The sequence below is a fragment of the Schistocerca piceifrons genome, chromosome 3 (assembly GCF_021461385.2).
Source record: "Schistocerca piceifrons isolate TAMUIC-IGC-003096 chromosome 3, iqSchPice1.1, whole genome shotgun sequence".
NCBI classification, from domain to species: Eukaryota; Metazoa; Arthropoda; class Insecta; order Orthoptera; family Acrididae; genus Schistocerca; species Schistocerca piceifrons.
The window spans coordinates 275,822,378-275,837,382 of record NC_060140.1 but is presented as its reverse complement, the minus strand read 5'-3'; the positions used below and the strand labels follow the sequence as shown (position 1 = coordinate 275,837,382).

The window sequence follows — 15,005 nt, the reverse complement described above, 5'->3', positions numbered from 1 at the left end:
CGATTCGCAATGTGAGATTGAATCGTAGGAATCGAATCGAGAAAAAGAATAGTGTTGCCCAACTCTATTGTATGGCAATGAGACATGGACTGTGGGAAAATCGGAAAAGAACATCGAAGTATCAGAGATGTGGTGCAACAAAATACTGTCAAAAATTACATGAACCGGTAAGGTAAAGAATGATTAGCTTCTCTGTGGAAATGGCGAAGGAAGGAATATGTGTAAAACGCTGACACGAAGTGCTACTCTAAGATGAAAATGTTGGCACGGGAGAGGGATTCGTGGAGGACCGCATCAAACCAGTCAGAAGTCTGGCTACTCAAAAAGAATCTGTGTTAGTGTCTCCTCTATTTCGCGACTAAAAATTTGTAAACATGGACGACCCCAAGGGAAACGACCACCCAAGAGAGGGGGCAGTAGTTGGTTCAGTACGTCCACAGAATGCGGCCGATAAACGGGGGAAACTCTATAGTCAGCAGCAGCAGCAGACGCAGAAGAAGAAGAAGAGGATGGTATAGATAAAAATACAAAAAAAATTGGCTCGTCGCTGTATTTCTTAAAGAAAGTGGCGAGTAAAGTCATAATTGCAAAGATATAACCGCGTACGCGCCGCAGTGACGCACACTCGTCACGGGAGCGACGGCCAGGTTTCGACCTACATCCGGCCTCGTCCTTGGCTTCCGTTTCGGCGCGCACACACCGCGCACCCCTGCGGGCGAGCTGAGGCGCGTACAGCCGCCAGCACGTGGTCGCGCGCCGCTGCAGCGCGCACCGTAGCGCGTGCTGTTACGCAAGCGGCACGCCGGCGCGCGCCCATTGGCTGCCGCAGGTCACGTGACGGCGGTTATTAAGAGCAGGCGGCGGCGGCGGCCGCGCAGACACCAGTGCCGAGAGATGAGCCGAAGCAATGCTCGCGTTACGCCGGGCTCCGTCAGGGCTGCGAACGGCAGCGCCCACCTGGGCAACCACGTGCTCGTGTGGGAGCAGCACGCATTGGAGGACGTCGCGCAGCCCCGAGGTAAGCCGGCAGCTGTTGGCCACGCGAGGCCTCCGGTATCTTTAGCGGTCGCGCCGTACTGCGACGCGAAAGCGACGTTTTTAGAGCTCAGTACAGCGTGTCGCCCCGGCGTCAACCCATTTGTTTCCGCCGCATACCTATTACATGAGCCGAGATCACTGTGGAAAACAAAATCTCCAGCTAAATTCATTTGCAGGGTAACATACTTCGAAATTACTTATTTGGTCAACAGATGTCTGCCTGTCACAGCCGCCGCGAAATTTATAGCACGCCGTAAAGAGTTCGTAATAACTACTGACGTTATTACAAATGTCGACTGTGGCATTATCTGGGTGAGGGCAAGCATCTAACGTGCATCAGAATGGTAACAGGTTTTATAGACCGGCCGCATTGTCAGAGCGCTCCAGATAAAACTTGGACAATATCGCGCGTAAATTTCCTGGTCACGCCAATGTACCATAGGGACCTTTGCCTCCTGTAGAATACGAGTCACGCGAATAAAACGTGTGTCATGGGCAAAGATTCGTGTGCGGTACTCTTAACTTTCTTGTTTTATTTTGCGATAATTACTTCGAGCAGTTTCAGTGTCGACTTGTGGGGGTAATGCCTTAAATGTCACTACTAACAGTCCCGGACTTTCAGCAATAGTTAACGTAGATAGGAGCTGTTACAGAGTCATTGACTACAGGTGCTAAGGCAAATGTTAAGTAGCAAAATATATTTACTTAACAAGACAGCAAAAAAAACTGCAGTCCACATGAAAGTATTCAGCTCTGGGGACTAGTAAGTGACGCACGAATAGATACGAATTTGAAAGCTGTGTGGGACGGGACAGTTCTATCACCATAAACTTACGTAGGCATCATTCTTATGCTATATCTATTGTTGGATGCAAGGTCCGCCAGTTATGCAAAACACCGTTTTTTCAAAGTAGGAAACTTTGAAAAAACGCTGTTTTGCATAATTGGCGGACCTTACATCCAACAATTTTAACTGCAAACACGAAAAATGCGAGAGCTGCAAACCCAAATGAGCTGTTTCTTGACCGTGGACCCAATTCACATAGCTAGTTCTAAGGTGAACCTACTGTTAAATCTGAAAGCGCAGTGCTCACTTTTTAATACAGCTAATTCCGCTTTCTGAAAAAAGTGTTTTTTCCTCTTTTTCATTACACTTGTTTCTTTCGGTACCTATGCACTATCTTCTGTGAGTGTCATTTTGTTTCTGTACATAATTCCGTTCAGTTTTTATATAATTATCCTAGGCGTAAACTATAACATTTGCTCGTCTTAATGGGTGACATTTACTACTTAAATATAGCAGTGCGGCTTACTCTGCTATACCTACTAACAGACAGCATGACATCTGCAAATAACCGGCGAAATTGTTTCTCTCTCTCTCTCTCTCTCTCTCTCTCTCTCTCTCTCTCTCTCTCTCTACGAAACACAGTTATTTTTGCATAGATGTTTCCAGGAGAATCGGTAGTGGTAGTAACTTCAGGCTAGATCCTTACGTGTTGTCGACACAGGAATCCTTACACAGGGACGCTACAAGATCGGGTTGAACAAGTATCAACCGCGAACTTTTTTTTTTTTAAAGTGATGCAGCGAAATTTGGGTATTTACACTCCTCGCGAATTGTAGTCTAGAGTATTAACCTTTGTTCCATCGAGCTCGCTGTGAAAAATTCCATTAACTGTCAGAAAGCCTAGGAACGTACCGCACAAAATTGATTTTTTGTTTGTTTGTCCATACAATTAAAGAATAGTCATTAAAGAATATACATTATTTTCATACAGTAGTTGACTAAGAATATTATTAATTGTCCATACAGAGTTCTTAACTGCGGATGAACAAATGAAACCTTCGGCTGCTGACGCCTAATATGCTCTACATAGTTGTGACAACAATACATTTCTCATTGATTATGGATAGCGAATAAAATGCGTGTTATACAACGTAAAAGTCGTTTTATCTCCGTGGTGTAACCTTACCTCAAGGTTTCATTTCAAGTGATCTCGTCGTAATTAGGTTATGCACTTATCATTGAAACTCTTTTTTTTTTTTTTTTCGTGTCACTGCTGGCAAACAACGCATTCGATGCGATACGATCACCTGCATAATCTCGACCGCCGCAGCAAAAGTCGAGTGTTTCGATTAGTTTCGATGACTCACCAGAGATCTCTAGTGACCATCTGCGTATCTTCCGTGCAACACTATTGCACTCAAAAGTAAACAAATAGGCGTTAATGGATCTGTGTGTAGTTTTTATTGTTCAGAACAGAACACGTCCGTTGTCTCATTAATTCCTTTGAAGCAGGCATGTCTCTTCAGTGAGCGCCCTCTGCCTTGCGTTACATTGTGGTCTGCAGAGTACGGACGTAGGGTTATCTGACATTAGGCATTCTTATGCTGTAGCATTTTATCTTTTTTTTTTTTTTTTAGTACGGATGGTGCTTTAGATAGGACTGCCATACTGCTGAGAGCAACAGTGGACAGATACACAGACGAATGGAAGAGCAGATTTGTCAAAAAGAAAGCCTGGAATTGTAGATTGCACAGGGTATCCGCCAACCTCCTCTTTCACAGAATATTCACGTGATTTTGTTTCCGAAAGAAAAGCTAGTTTGGTTATTCAGTGTGTGATATGGTCGGAAGCACAGTGATTTGCACTGTGTTTTACGTTTTTCAACTCAGTTTTCTCTCGTAACTTATCGATCACAAGATATCCCCACGAAACGACCGTGGTCGAAGCAGTGCTAAAATTAAAGAATCTGCGTAAATAAATTTGTGACACCTCTATCTGAAACATTTAGTTAAGTGACGCAGATTATAGTCTGCAATATTTATTTTTTTAGGCTTTCGGTCATTGTGAATATTCAGCTAAGTTTCTATACAAAAATATATTAAACGGTTTTCTTTACAAGATTATACTACAATTTTGTTGAAATAAAGGTATTAAATTCACAGTAAAACTTAGCGAGTATTATTGATAACAGATTGTCGACAGCATTGGCTCCTGTTGGGTCACAGAAAAATTGTCCGCCCCGGTAGCTGAGTGGTCAACGTGACACTGTCAATCCTAAGGGCCCGGGTTCGAATCCCGGCTGGGTCGGAAATTTTCTCCGCCCAGGGACTGGGTGTTGTGTTGTCCTAATCATCATCATTTCATCCTCATCGACGCGCAGGTCGCCGAAGTGGCGTCAAATCGAAAGACCTGCACCAGGCGAACGGTCTACCCGACGGGAGGCCCTAGCCACACGACATTTCCATTTCCACAGAAAAATTAAAAAAATTAAAAATTGTTCAAGTCTGTAATTGACGTTTGACCACGCTCACATGGAGCCTAGACCATGAGGGCTAAAGAGGTGTGGTGGTTGACGGCATCTCTGTGACATCAGCGAGAACAGACCCACGGCGTTCACGCCTTGCAGGAACTGTGACGTCACGTGATATCGCGCCATCGTATCTTGTCGCTTTTCTTCCCTATCGCGGACGTGTAACACCTTATCGCAAATACGGCGGGACACTTCGCCAATAGATATGTCTGCAGACACCAGTCTCGTGATTCAACGAGGTCAACTTTCTCCAACCATTTGGACGTTTAGTGCTGAAATATGCTATCTGAAATAGTCTTTTTTTTCCAAGACAATTCTGTTTAAGTGCGGCTCAGCTTGCGTCAAAATCCCGGATACGCCTGGATATCGTATCGTTGTTGCAAGCATTACCAGCTGTCAGTAATCATATCGTCTTTGCACGCGTGTTATACGCCGCAGAGTTCCGCTAAATATTTGCTATGAGAGCGCCTTTAACCCTTTGGTGGCCAGTTAAGTCAGCTAGAATGTGTGGAGAGAAGGGCTTGGAAGGCAATCTTGTAGCGGTTTTCTGATACCACCAGATATTTCACTGCGTTGTGAAATGTATACAGCGATCCAGTCGCTGATGGCCAGCTGAATAAGGAAACAGCACAAAAACTTCGACCTGTATAAACATCGTACTGGCCAGAGACCGGACTGATTTGATCATAGGCTTTCGACGCTCCACGTAGCAGTTATTAGTGTCGGTACTAAAACAGTGCGAGATTGTCGTTGAAATGCTTAAAAAGCTATCCACGATAAAGAAAATATTACTGAAGGTTCATTAATGCTGTCTGTGCCACATTAACGCGCATATTCACCCTCGGCCCCACAAATTAAATTGTTCCTATAATCAGTCTCCAAATGTAATGAAAATATACGAATATGCAGATGAGAGTGTGGTTTGTCAAGAAGTATGGCTACGTGATCACTAAAGAAATAAATCGTTGAGCTGGCTGTCCTCAGAACACGCTAAAACTTGCTGCCGATCAAAGTGTAGAGCAAGCTAGATGTAGCACGTCAACCACTTACAGCACCCATCTCATCGTCTCCTAAAATAAAGGGCACTTCAGTAAACTGTGGGAAGTGATCAAAACGTTTCCGTTTGAGGGTGTCGCGGCAGAGTACGTGAAACGTACCGCTACTCCGATGCGGGTATATAAGCAGCGGCATGTAGGCAAGCGAATATTGTGGCATTCGCGTCTTTCCGACGTGCGTACGGTAAATGTGTAAACGCCAACTATGGCGACATTATTACCAAATGAGTCCAAACAGGATCAACGCACTACTATATTTGGGGCCTCATGCCCGTCGAGACGAGAACCACCGTTGTGGAACTGCGGCCGTGCCGGTCGCGGTTCGAGAAAAGACGCCGGTCGATCTCGGAAGCCAGCCTCATCCATTACGGACAAGTGGGAGACGCTCGAACACACGTCCTGTAGTCCTTACGTCTTCCCAAGCTATTGGGTCGCTTAAAAAAAGCCTTGAAGGATCGACGATTCCTGTCGGGCGATGATTTGCAACAGGCGGTTAGGACTCCTTTAGGCAGAAAGACACGGTGTTTTTACCAGACGAGTATCTTCAACCTGGAGCGTGTCGGTATAGTGATTACCTCAACGCTCACGGCGATTTTGCCTGATCGGCATACCGATTCTGGACTGTATGGCCTCCGAACGGAAAATTTTTGATCACGCCTTGTGTATGTTGCCACCCTGTCGGGATATAAAACGTAATCCATAAATTGTGGTTTCAATAATCAATATATTCCCCCAGACACAGTGAGATGCCGCAGTGTTTATGACAGTGGACTCTAAGTCGAGAGGTCGGCGGTTCAGTTGGCTGTACACCCATCTTGGTTTACAGTTTCCACTTTTTCTAAATTGCTTGGAGTAAAAGCCGGCCTAGTTTGCCTGGGAAGGTCACTGCCGGTTTCCTTCCCCGAATGCGAGCTGATATTCCGCCTCTAATGACCTCGCTGTTGACAGAACATTAAATTCTGATCTTCCTTTTTCGCGCATACTACACAGGGACTCGAGCGCATACCTCTTGGCTTTTGCGGGCAGTGCTGTTTCCAACGAAACCGTCCTTCAATGATCGGATGCCTCTGTTGGTAAGATGGAGTTTTTAATAATAGTCTGACATGTCGATTGCCAGGAAGGTTTCATTTAGAGTAAATTAGTTGCAAAAAGGGAGTTCCACTCTGAAAGAGCAACATCGCAGACAACCGGTCATTTCCACTCACGATGACTCTTGTACCATGTTGTTCAAATTCATAATATCGCTGTAAAGTAGAGAAAAACAATCACCCATCCAAAAATTGTTCAAATGGCTCTGAGCACTATGGGACTTAACTTCTGAGGTCATCAGTCCCCTAGAACTTAGAACTACGTAAGCCTAACTAAACTAAGGACATCACGCATATCCATGTCCGAGGCAGGATTCGAACCTGCGACCGTAGCGGTCGCGCGGTTCCAGACTGTACCGCCTTGAACCGCACAGCCACTCCGGCCGGCAATGACCCATGCACCTGGAGCCTTAACCAGGAATAAATTATTGGGGAGTTACTCGGAAAGATACTATTTTAAGCTCCACGATTTATCGTAACGCGATCGGAAAAATTTGGAGCAGTATTCGTATTCCTTCAATCTGATTTATGTTCTGCTCCTAGCAAAGTAACACACTCACTGATGACTTTGTAGTGAACGCCACAATCCTGCGTTATTGTATTGGTAACACCTTAGTGAAACCGGTTTACGATGCAATACGGCATTTGTAGATCCGCTTTGTTGCAACTAAACTAATTTCGGCGAGAACTTTTTCACCAATCGCCGTTTATTTTGAATATACAGGGAGCACGCAGAGAAATTGCCGTCTAGATTGTTACTGATAGATGCTCGTCTGATGAAATATTTTCTTCTCTTCCTTCCCTTCAGATGTGACAAAACTATTACGTAATGCACATAGGCGCCCATAGAAATTTTTTTCCGGGGAAGGGGTGGGCAAAACTCTAAAACGGCTATTTTTTATATAAATGAGTTGGTCAGTTTCCAGGCGTGTCTTGGCACACCAACTAAGTTTTTACAGGTGACACAAAAAACTTACTATATCCCAGAGAATGGATGGTTATCCACTCACTTCTAGAAGTAGTGTGACAGTTCTGTATAATATTCTGTGCTCCAGGTTTCAGGAAAGGGGAGGGAGAGGGGGGGGGGGGGAGAGGAGGAGCTACCTACGCCCCTTTCCTCTTCCTGATGCCTGATGATACAGAGCGTCATGATTAGTTTATGTATGCCTGTTTCAAACGTGTATTTTTATCGTGTGAAAATACTTGTAGTATTATGTGTGGAGGAATACAAAACAGTAACGCAGAGGTGGTCGTAGTGCTGAGCAGCAAATGCGCGGCACCTGTTCTGTTCCTCCTGTCTTCCAAAGCATGGAGATGAAAAAAAATTTAGGGAGCCAGACCACGGATACATCTCCATAGTTACCCTACAGTGAGTCAGGCTGCTATTCTTTTTCAAAGAATTGTAAAAACTTCGTCTGATCGTCAAGCTGCAATACAGTTTTATGCTCTGCCAAAGCATGATTGTACGCTGGTAACATGTAGCAGAAATAAGAATCATGACAGACTGTTACTGTAGCATCAATGTTTTTGAAATAAATAAGCTAGTTCGACATAACAATTGCAGGCAATATACAAAAGATTCTATACGTGTGTACTCTATAAGCCACCGGGGAAGTATACACAGCGCACGAGTATCTACTGAAGGGGTCGGCGTAAGAAAGCGCTAACCTTCGGTTGAATAAGGGTTAGTGTGATCACACTATCTGTTAGAGACCAGTTTCTGCACACACTTTCTATCTGCCCGGAAGTTACAAATCTATTAATACTCTTCTGCAGAGTGAATATTAGTTATGGATACGATCTTGTGGGTTAATTCATTATTCCAGCAACCCCTTCAATTTCTCGTCCTCAATTGCTTTCGCAGATGACCGACGGAGAGAAGAGACTGTCGATATACTTTTTCCTGCATGACCTCCGAATACATCTAATTTTAGCCTTTTGCTATTACATGAGTGTATGATTTAGGAAGTAATAAGTTTCCTCACTTGCCCCCCCCCCCCCCCCCTTCTTCGAATTTTGAGTTTCTGCTCAACGTCTTTCTGGTAAGTCTACCATTGCAATTTGTTGAAGATCTCTGTGACGCACTAATGGTGGCTAAACAAACATGTTCATACAGCTCTTCTGATTCTTTCCTCTCTTTTCTGTTAGTCCAACCTGGTACGGATTTTGTTAAGGAAGAACTAGTATTATTTACCTTAGCTATAAACTTAAAACCTTCTCCCTATTTTAAGCAACTACAGAGTACAAAATGGATACGTGCATCACATTCCCTGTTCGTATATGAATACAATGTTTTTTGTTTTTTTTAGTAAGAAAAAATCGATCTTTCCTGTATCCTTCAATTTATTCAAACTATACTGGCCATTCTCATGCTGTACTCTGAAATTACTATAAACGCAGACACAAACAAATCTTTCTTCGGTGGAGCCTATGAAAAAAGCTGTCTAAAATTTAAAAAATAAACATGGATTACCAGTCTTTTATTCAGTTTCATGTAGAAAGCAATAAAGACATTCACTGCTGTGTGTGTTTAAGAACAGCCTATTTCCTACCACAGTATGTAGTATAGATTAGATGACTGCTGCAGTCTCGGATATTCGCCGTCCTGTGAAGCCAATAAGACTTCCGCGATTGAGACTGAGTGAGGTCGTGCACTGCTTAAGACATGCGAACTGCATTTTGGAGGACTGGAGTTCAAGCCCTCATCACGTCATGCAAATTTTGGTTTTCGAAAACTGCTGGAGGCAAATGCCGGGGTGGTCTCATTGAACAAGGCGCGGCCGATCTCCCCAGTTGTAGCTTCTGTTTCAACTCTGATGACTCCGTCGTGGCCCTACTCGCGGTTGAGTCGCGCCTTGTATCAGCTGGCACCTCAGGAAGCCGGGACCAGGAAATGCGTGTCGGTAACTTCCGGAGTTCCGCTTCAAAAAACCCCGCTCCGCTGTGATCTTCGTTAGATTTTTCATAAAAACCGCGAGAAGGACCGAAAATATTTGTGTTCCAGATGTCGCTCCATATGAAGCACTTTTCGTTGCAGTCAGCGCCGAAACAGTTAAGATGAGGCGCTGTAGAAGTAGGTCCCTAATTCCGTCAGTAGATGTTTATAGTCATTTGAATAAGCAATACTTGTATTTTTTTACTCCAAAATAGAAAATTTTAGCTATAAACTGCGGCTTTGCTAGGCCACTGTCTTGGAATACTGCTTCCCGGCTTTACTCTCCGTACATTTATGGACGGAGCTAGTGTACAGCCGTCTGTTATCAGAATGACAAGTGGCTGTTATCTTATCTAACGCGCGCCCATCCGTTACACTCAAATTCGTTCCGAAAAGTGACGAAACTTTCATGATATTTTGCAGTTTGAAAATAATAATTGCTCGTAATCGCGCCTTAAGATTCCTCAGAAGTGTTTTTCTTAGGTTTCTTCAAGCTGCCAAAAACTTTTCATAGTTCTTAGAAAAAGCAGTCGAAGCGATTGATCGGATCTAAGTTGGAATTCCGTCTGAATCAGCCAGGTGTAGTAGATTTTTTCCCTAAATTGCTAAAGGCTGTCTGGGAATGTTATGTTCAGTAACTTTATGATTAATTCATTGCTACTTTTTAACCGGCTATTAACGGAAGCAAACTACTATGGCTCATAGATTCGTATGAAACTTCACATAGATCTGTCAGTGAAAGAAAATAGATACTTTCTTAGACTTTTAGTGCGAAACAACATTGTTTTCCAATTGCCGATCTTGGAGCAGGGTCAGGTTGGTTGTGGTTGGGACCCCACTTCGTGTCTTCTCGTTTTGGGAGCCCATGACAACTCCACCATGGAAAGACCGCCCCTTTTTTTCCAGTTTTTAGATTTGGTCTCACCTTTCATGCCTTTTACCGTGTGCGTGTTAACTTCATTATTGTATGATTCCAACCTCCTGACTGGATCCGTTCGTTTTTAGTGGACCCTCTTTCTTCTGTGAGTAACTTCGGAATCGTGGAACTGATGACCTCGCCGTTTGGTCCCATAAACCCTCTCAATCAATCAGACCAATTGCTGAGCTGTTCTGTTGGCGTAGATGTTAAGGCGTCATACTCAACATTTCTCAGGTAAAATATACTTTGTTTCAAGACAACCATTTTAACATTATAAATAATCCCATTTGTTTGATGAAGCTTTTTGTTTTAATAAATAAATGACAGAATGAAAGAAATATTACCTGCTAATTATTCTGAATTTATATATAAAAATTAAACTTAACTACTTTACTCCACAGAATTAACACCTATTTAGTTCATACGTCCCACGCTACACAAACGATCGGGTGGCACTTTACGTTAAAAACCCTTGAAGGAACACAAGGCTTCGCTGCCTCAGTTAAATGACACGACCCAAACTGGAAGTATTTTCACTTCTCAAATGAATATTTTTATTTGTACCCTCTCTTGATGACTTTTTGGCTGGCTCTTCCTCCAGTATTCCATTTGCCTTTCTTTACTGATACCAACGTGTCGTCTTCTGCTAAAGGCCAGTTAACTATGCCGTTGCACTGCAAACTGATTCTTTTTACTGACTTCCGAAAACTGGTTAAACAGTTATGCTAAATGTGGGTGAGTCCAAAATTTTCCACTATTATATTTAATGACACTTCGTAATTTCCTCACAAATATTGGACTTGTTCTCAGTATGTACGCTAATCGTAATGAACTGCTCGATTACAGTGTCTTCCTCTAGGTCCTTTGATGGCAAATGAAAGCTACGTAGCAGCAGGCGTTTAACTGCTCAAGCTATTCCTAATAGATGGCGAAATACGAAAAGACAGTGAATCGTGAAATAACGCGGAATAATTTGTGTTGCAACTGGGAGAGCTGTAATGCGACACACAGCATACGAACAACGATCTGCAATACTGAAATAGTGATTACTTTGTTGGTAAAATATATTTACAGAATAAAAGTTATCAATAACTTAGGTGTTCAAATGGCTCTGAGCACTATGGGACTTAACAGCTGTGGTCATCAGTCCCCTAGAACTTAGAACTACTTAAACCTAACTAACCTAAGGACATCACACACATCCATGCCCGAAGCAGGATTCGAACCTGCGACCGTAGCAGTTGCGCGGTTCCGGACTGCGCGCCTAGAACCACGACAAAAGGCAGAGCTAAGCACTATCTGTCGGCGAATTAAGGGAGCTATAAAGTTTCATTTAGTTGTACATTTGTTCGCTTGAGGCGCTGTTGACTAGGCGTCAGCGTCAGTTGATGCTAAGATGGCGACCGCTCAACAGAAAGCTTTTTGTGTTATTGAGTACGGCAGAAGTGAATCGACGACAGTTGTTCAGCGTGCATTTCGAACAAAGTATGGTGTTAAACCTCCTGATAGATGGTGTATTAAACGTTGGTATAAACAGTTTACAGAGAATGGGTGTTTGTGCAAAGGGAAAAGTTCTGGGCGGTATCTGGAGATGTTAGAGAATTGGCTGTTCCCTCAGCTCGAACAAGAAGCACAATAATTCATATTTTAGCAGGATGGAGCGCCACCACATTGGCACTTATCTGTCTGTAACTACCTGAACGTCAACTACCCGAGGCGATGGATCGGCCGCCAGGCAGCCCGTGACAGAGCACTTCATCACTGGCCTCCAAGAAGCCCTGATCTTACCCCCAGCGATTTTTTCTTATGGGGGTATGTTAAGGGTATGGTGTTTCGGCCACCTCTCCCAGCCAACATTGATGATTTGAAACGAGAAATAACAGCAGCTATCCAAACTGTTACGCCTGATATGCTACAGAGAGTGTGGAACGAGTTGGAGTATGGGGTTGATATTGCTCGAGTGTCTAGAGGGGGCCATATTGAACATCTCTGAACTTGTTTTTGAGTGAAAAAAAACCTTTGTAAATACTCTTTGTAATGATGTATAACAGAAGGTTATATTATGTTTCTTTCATTAAATACACATTTTTAAAGTTGTGGTATTCTTTTTGAATCACCCTGTATTTTGAACTGGTAAGTACCTACAGTTCAAATACCTCGGCGACGAGATATAATTTTTTTCATAAAAATGCTGTGCACTGACCGTGTCTGTAAATGCGTACAGAATAGTTTGAGCAACTTCTAACAACACAGTGACTTTCAGTACGATAAAACATTAACTGAGGCGTGCAGATAAGTTTCTGTCAAGTCAGAGTTTTCATAAATATAAACTCGGTAAGAAGGTCGTAGCAAGTATTAATACGGGGCAAGATTGAAGACAAAAATGAAAAAAAAATAAAAGGGCGTTCATTTTATTGGTAAGATAAGTTTCGTGAGAATGGTGTTAAAACACATCTACATCCATACTCCGCAAGGCACCTGACGGTGTGTGGCGGAGGGTACCCTGAGTACCTCTATCGGTTCTCCCTTCTATTCCAGTCTCGTATTGTTCGTGGAAAAAAGGATTGTCGATATGCTTCTGTGGGGCTGTAATCTCTGATTTTATCCTCATGGTCTCTTCGCGAGATATACGTAGGAGGGAGCAATATCCTGCTTGACACTTCGGTGAAGGTATGTTCTCGAAACTTTAACAAAAGCCCGTACTGAGCTACTGAGCGTCTCTCCTGCAGAGTCTTCCACTGGAGTTTATCACTAAATGATCCTGTAACGAAGCGCACTGCTCTCCGTTGGATCTTCTCTATCCCTTCTATCAAACCTATCTGGTACGGATCCCACAGTGTTGAGCAGTATTCAAGCAGTGGGCGAACGGGCGTACTGTAACCTACTTCCTTTGTTTTCGGATTGCATTTCCTTAGGATTCTTCCAACGAATCTGTCTGGCATCTGCTTTACCGACGATAAACTTAATATGATCATTCCATTTTAAATCACTCCTAATGCGTACTCCCAGATAATTTATGGAATTAACTGCTTCCAGTTGCTGACCTGCTATTTTGTAGCTAAATGATATGGGATCTATCTTTCTATGTATTCGCAGCACATTACACTTGTCTACATTGAGATTGAATTGCAATTCCCTGCACCATGCGTCAATTCGCTGCAGATACTTTTATTAGCGTTTTGTATCTGAAAAAAGTTTCAGGTTCCATAAAACTTTTTTTTAAGTGATAAGATCATGTGAATTTCTTGCTGCGAATGCATAGTTTAAAAAATCCCTGTATACTGCGTATTTATCAAAAAATTAACCTGTATTCTTTTCCAGATAAGTTATTTATTTTATTTGTACATAATGTCTTTTTATAAAAAAAAGCTGGAATAGTGAGTTATGTTTTACAATTATTTACACCCTCTCGCCACTTTCTTCCAATATTATTCCTCCACATTCGTGAAATGTGCTCTTGTCAACAAGGAATTTCTTAAGCGTGCAAAAATTGTAGGAGGACCAAACTGCGTGATACCGTTTGCCATAGGAATAAAGCTCCGGTGAAGATGAATGATGAGGCGAAGGGACACAGCCAACACTCAAGTGCCCTTCTAGTGTGATTGATGGCCTCTGACGTCACAGAGGTTAAGGCCAACATGATTTCGATTTCCCAATTTCAGACATTTGCCGTACATTAGTTGTCTAATTTCGTTTAATGTGAAGTGTATACTTTTAGACAGCTGTCATATCAGATTGTAAAAGTTCTTAATCCTAAGTAATCAAACCGCACGAATTGTATGATTTTAATGTCTACAGTGATTTATGCCGAAGTTCGCTGTAGATCACCCTCCCTCGCTCCGCCCCCCCCCCTTCCCCCCATCCTTTCTCCAGCCTCGCACCACTATTAAGAATCCCAAGCCACTGTGAAAGGTTCTTTAATTGTCTTCTCTGACCTCCAATTTTAAAAATGCCTTTTTTACTGTCGTTTCTATTGCGAATCGCGGAAGTAACCACATTATGATAAAAATTCATGCAGCAGCCAAACACAGCGGAGAAAGAATTATCTCGCTGTGTAGACGAGTTTCCGTATTTGCATTGTGTATCGGAAGCACAGTCTTGTCCCATAAATTTCTACCGCAACTTTGTTGATCGAGTCTGTTTACAGGCTATGTACACACAACACGCGTGCCTGCGTGGTTGCTTGCGTGCGTGAGGATCATTCTAATCAGTGACGCTAGGCATGCTAATTGAAATACTCTTAAACTAAAACTAATCGATTTGTCTGTGTCCGCCCCGGTAGCTGAGTGGCCAGCGTGACAGCCTGTCAATCCTAAGGGCCCGGGTTCGATTCCCGGCTGGGTCGGAAATTTTCTCCGCTCAGGGACTGGGTGTTGTGTTGTCCTAATCATCATCATTTCATCCCCATCGACGCGCAGGTCGCCGAAGTGGCGTCAAATCGAAAGACCTGCACCAGGCGAACGGCCTACCCGACGGGAGGCCCTAGCCACACGACATTTCCATTTATCGATTTGTCTGCTACGCTGTACATGCGCATTTTACTGGTCCGAAATAAAACATTTGTCTATGGAATAGAAGGAATCGTTGGGAAGAAATCACTATTGTTTGCATTTTAAATGCGCTTAGTTACCTGTCAGCCGTTTCATATCGTTC

At 43.2% G+C, this 15,005-nt stretch overlaps 1 protein-coding gene across 2 annotated transcripts in view; it reads left to right on the top strand.

The window, feature by feature from the left end:
• The window catches only part of LOC124787995 (putative inorganic phosphate cotransporter), a 168,113-nt gene that overhangs the window by 139,592 nt on the left and 13,516 nt on the right, over positions 1-15,005 (top strand). The window contains exon 1 of one of the 2 annotated variants that reach the window (XM_047255030.1): positions 890-1,018. The exons of the other annotated variant lie outside the window; for it this stretch is intronic. Within the exon in view, the coding sequence (XP_047110986.1) occupies positions 895-1,018 (124 nt within the window). The 5' untranslated portion in view covers positions 890-894. Of the gene's footprint in view, positions 1-889; positions 1,019-15,005 lie in introns of those variants that run through there. 2 annotated transcript variants of the gene reach the window in all.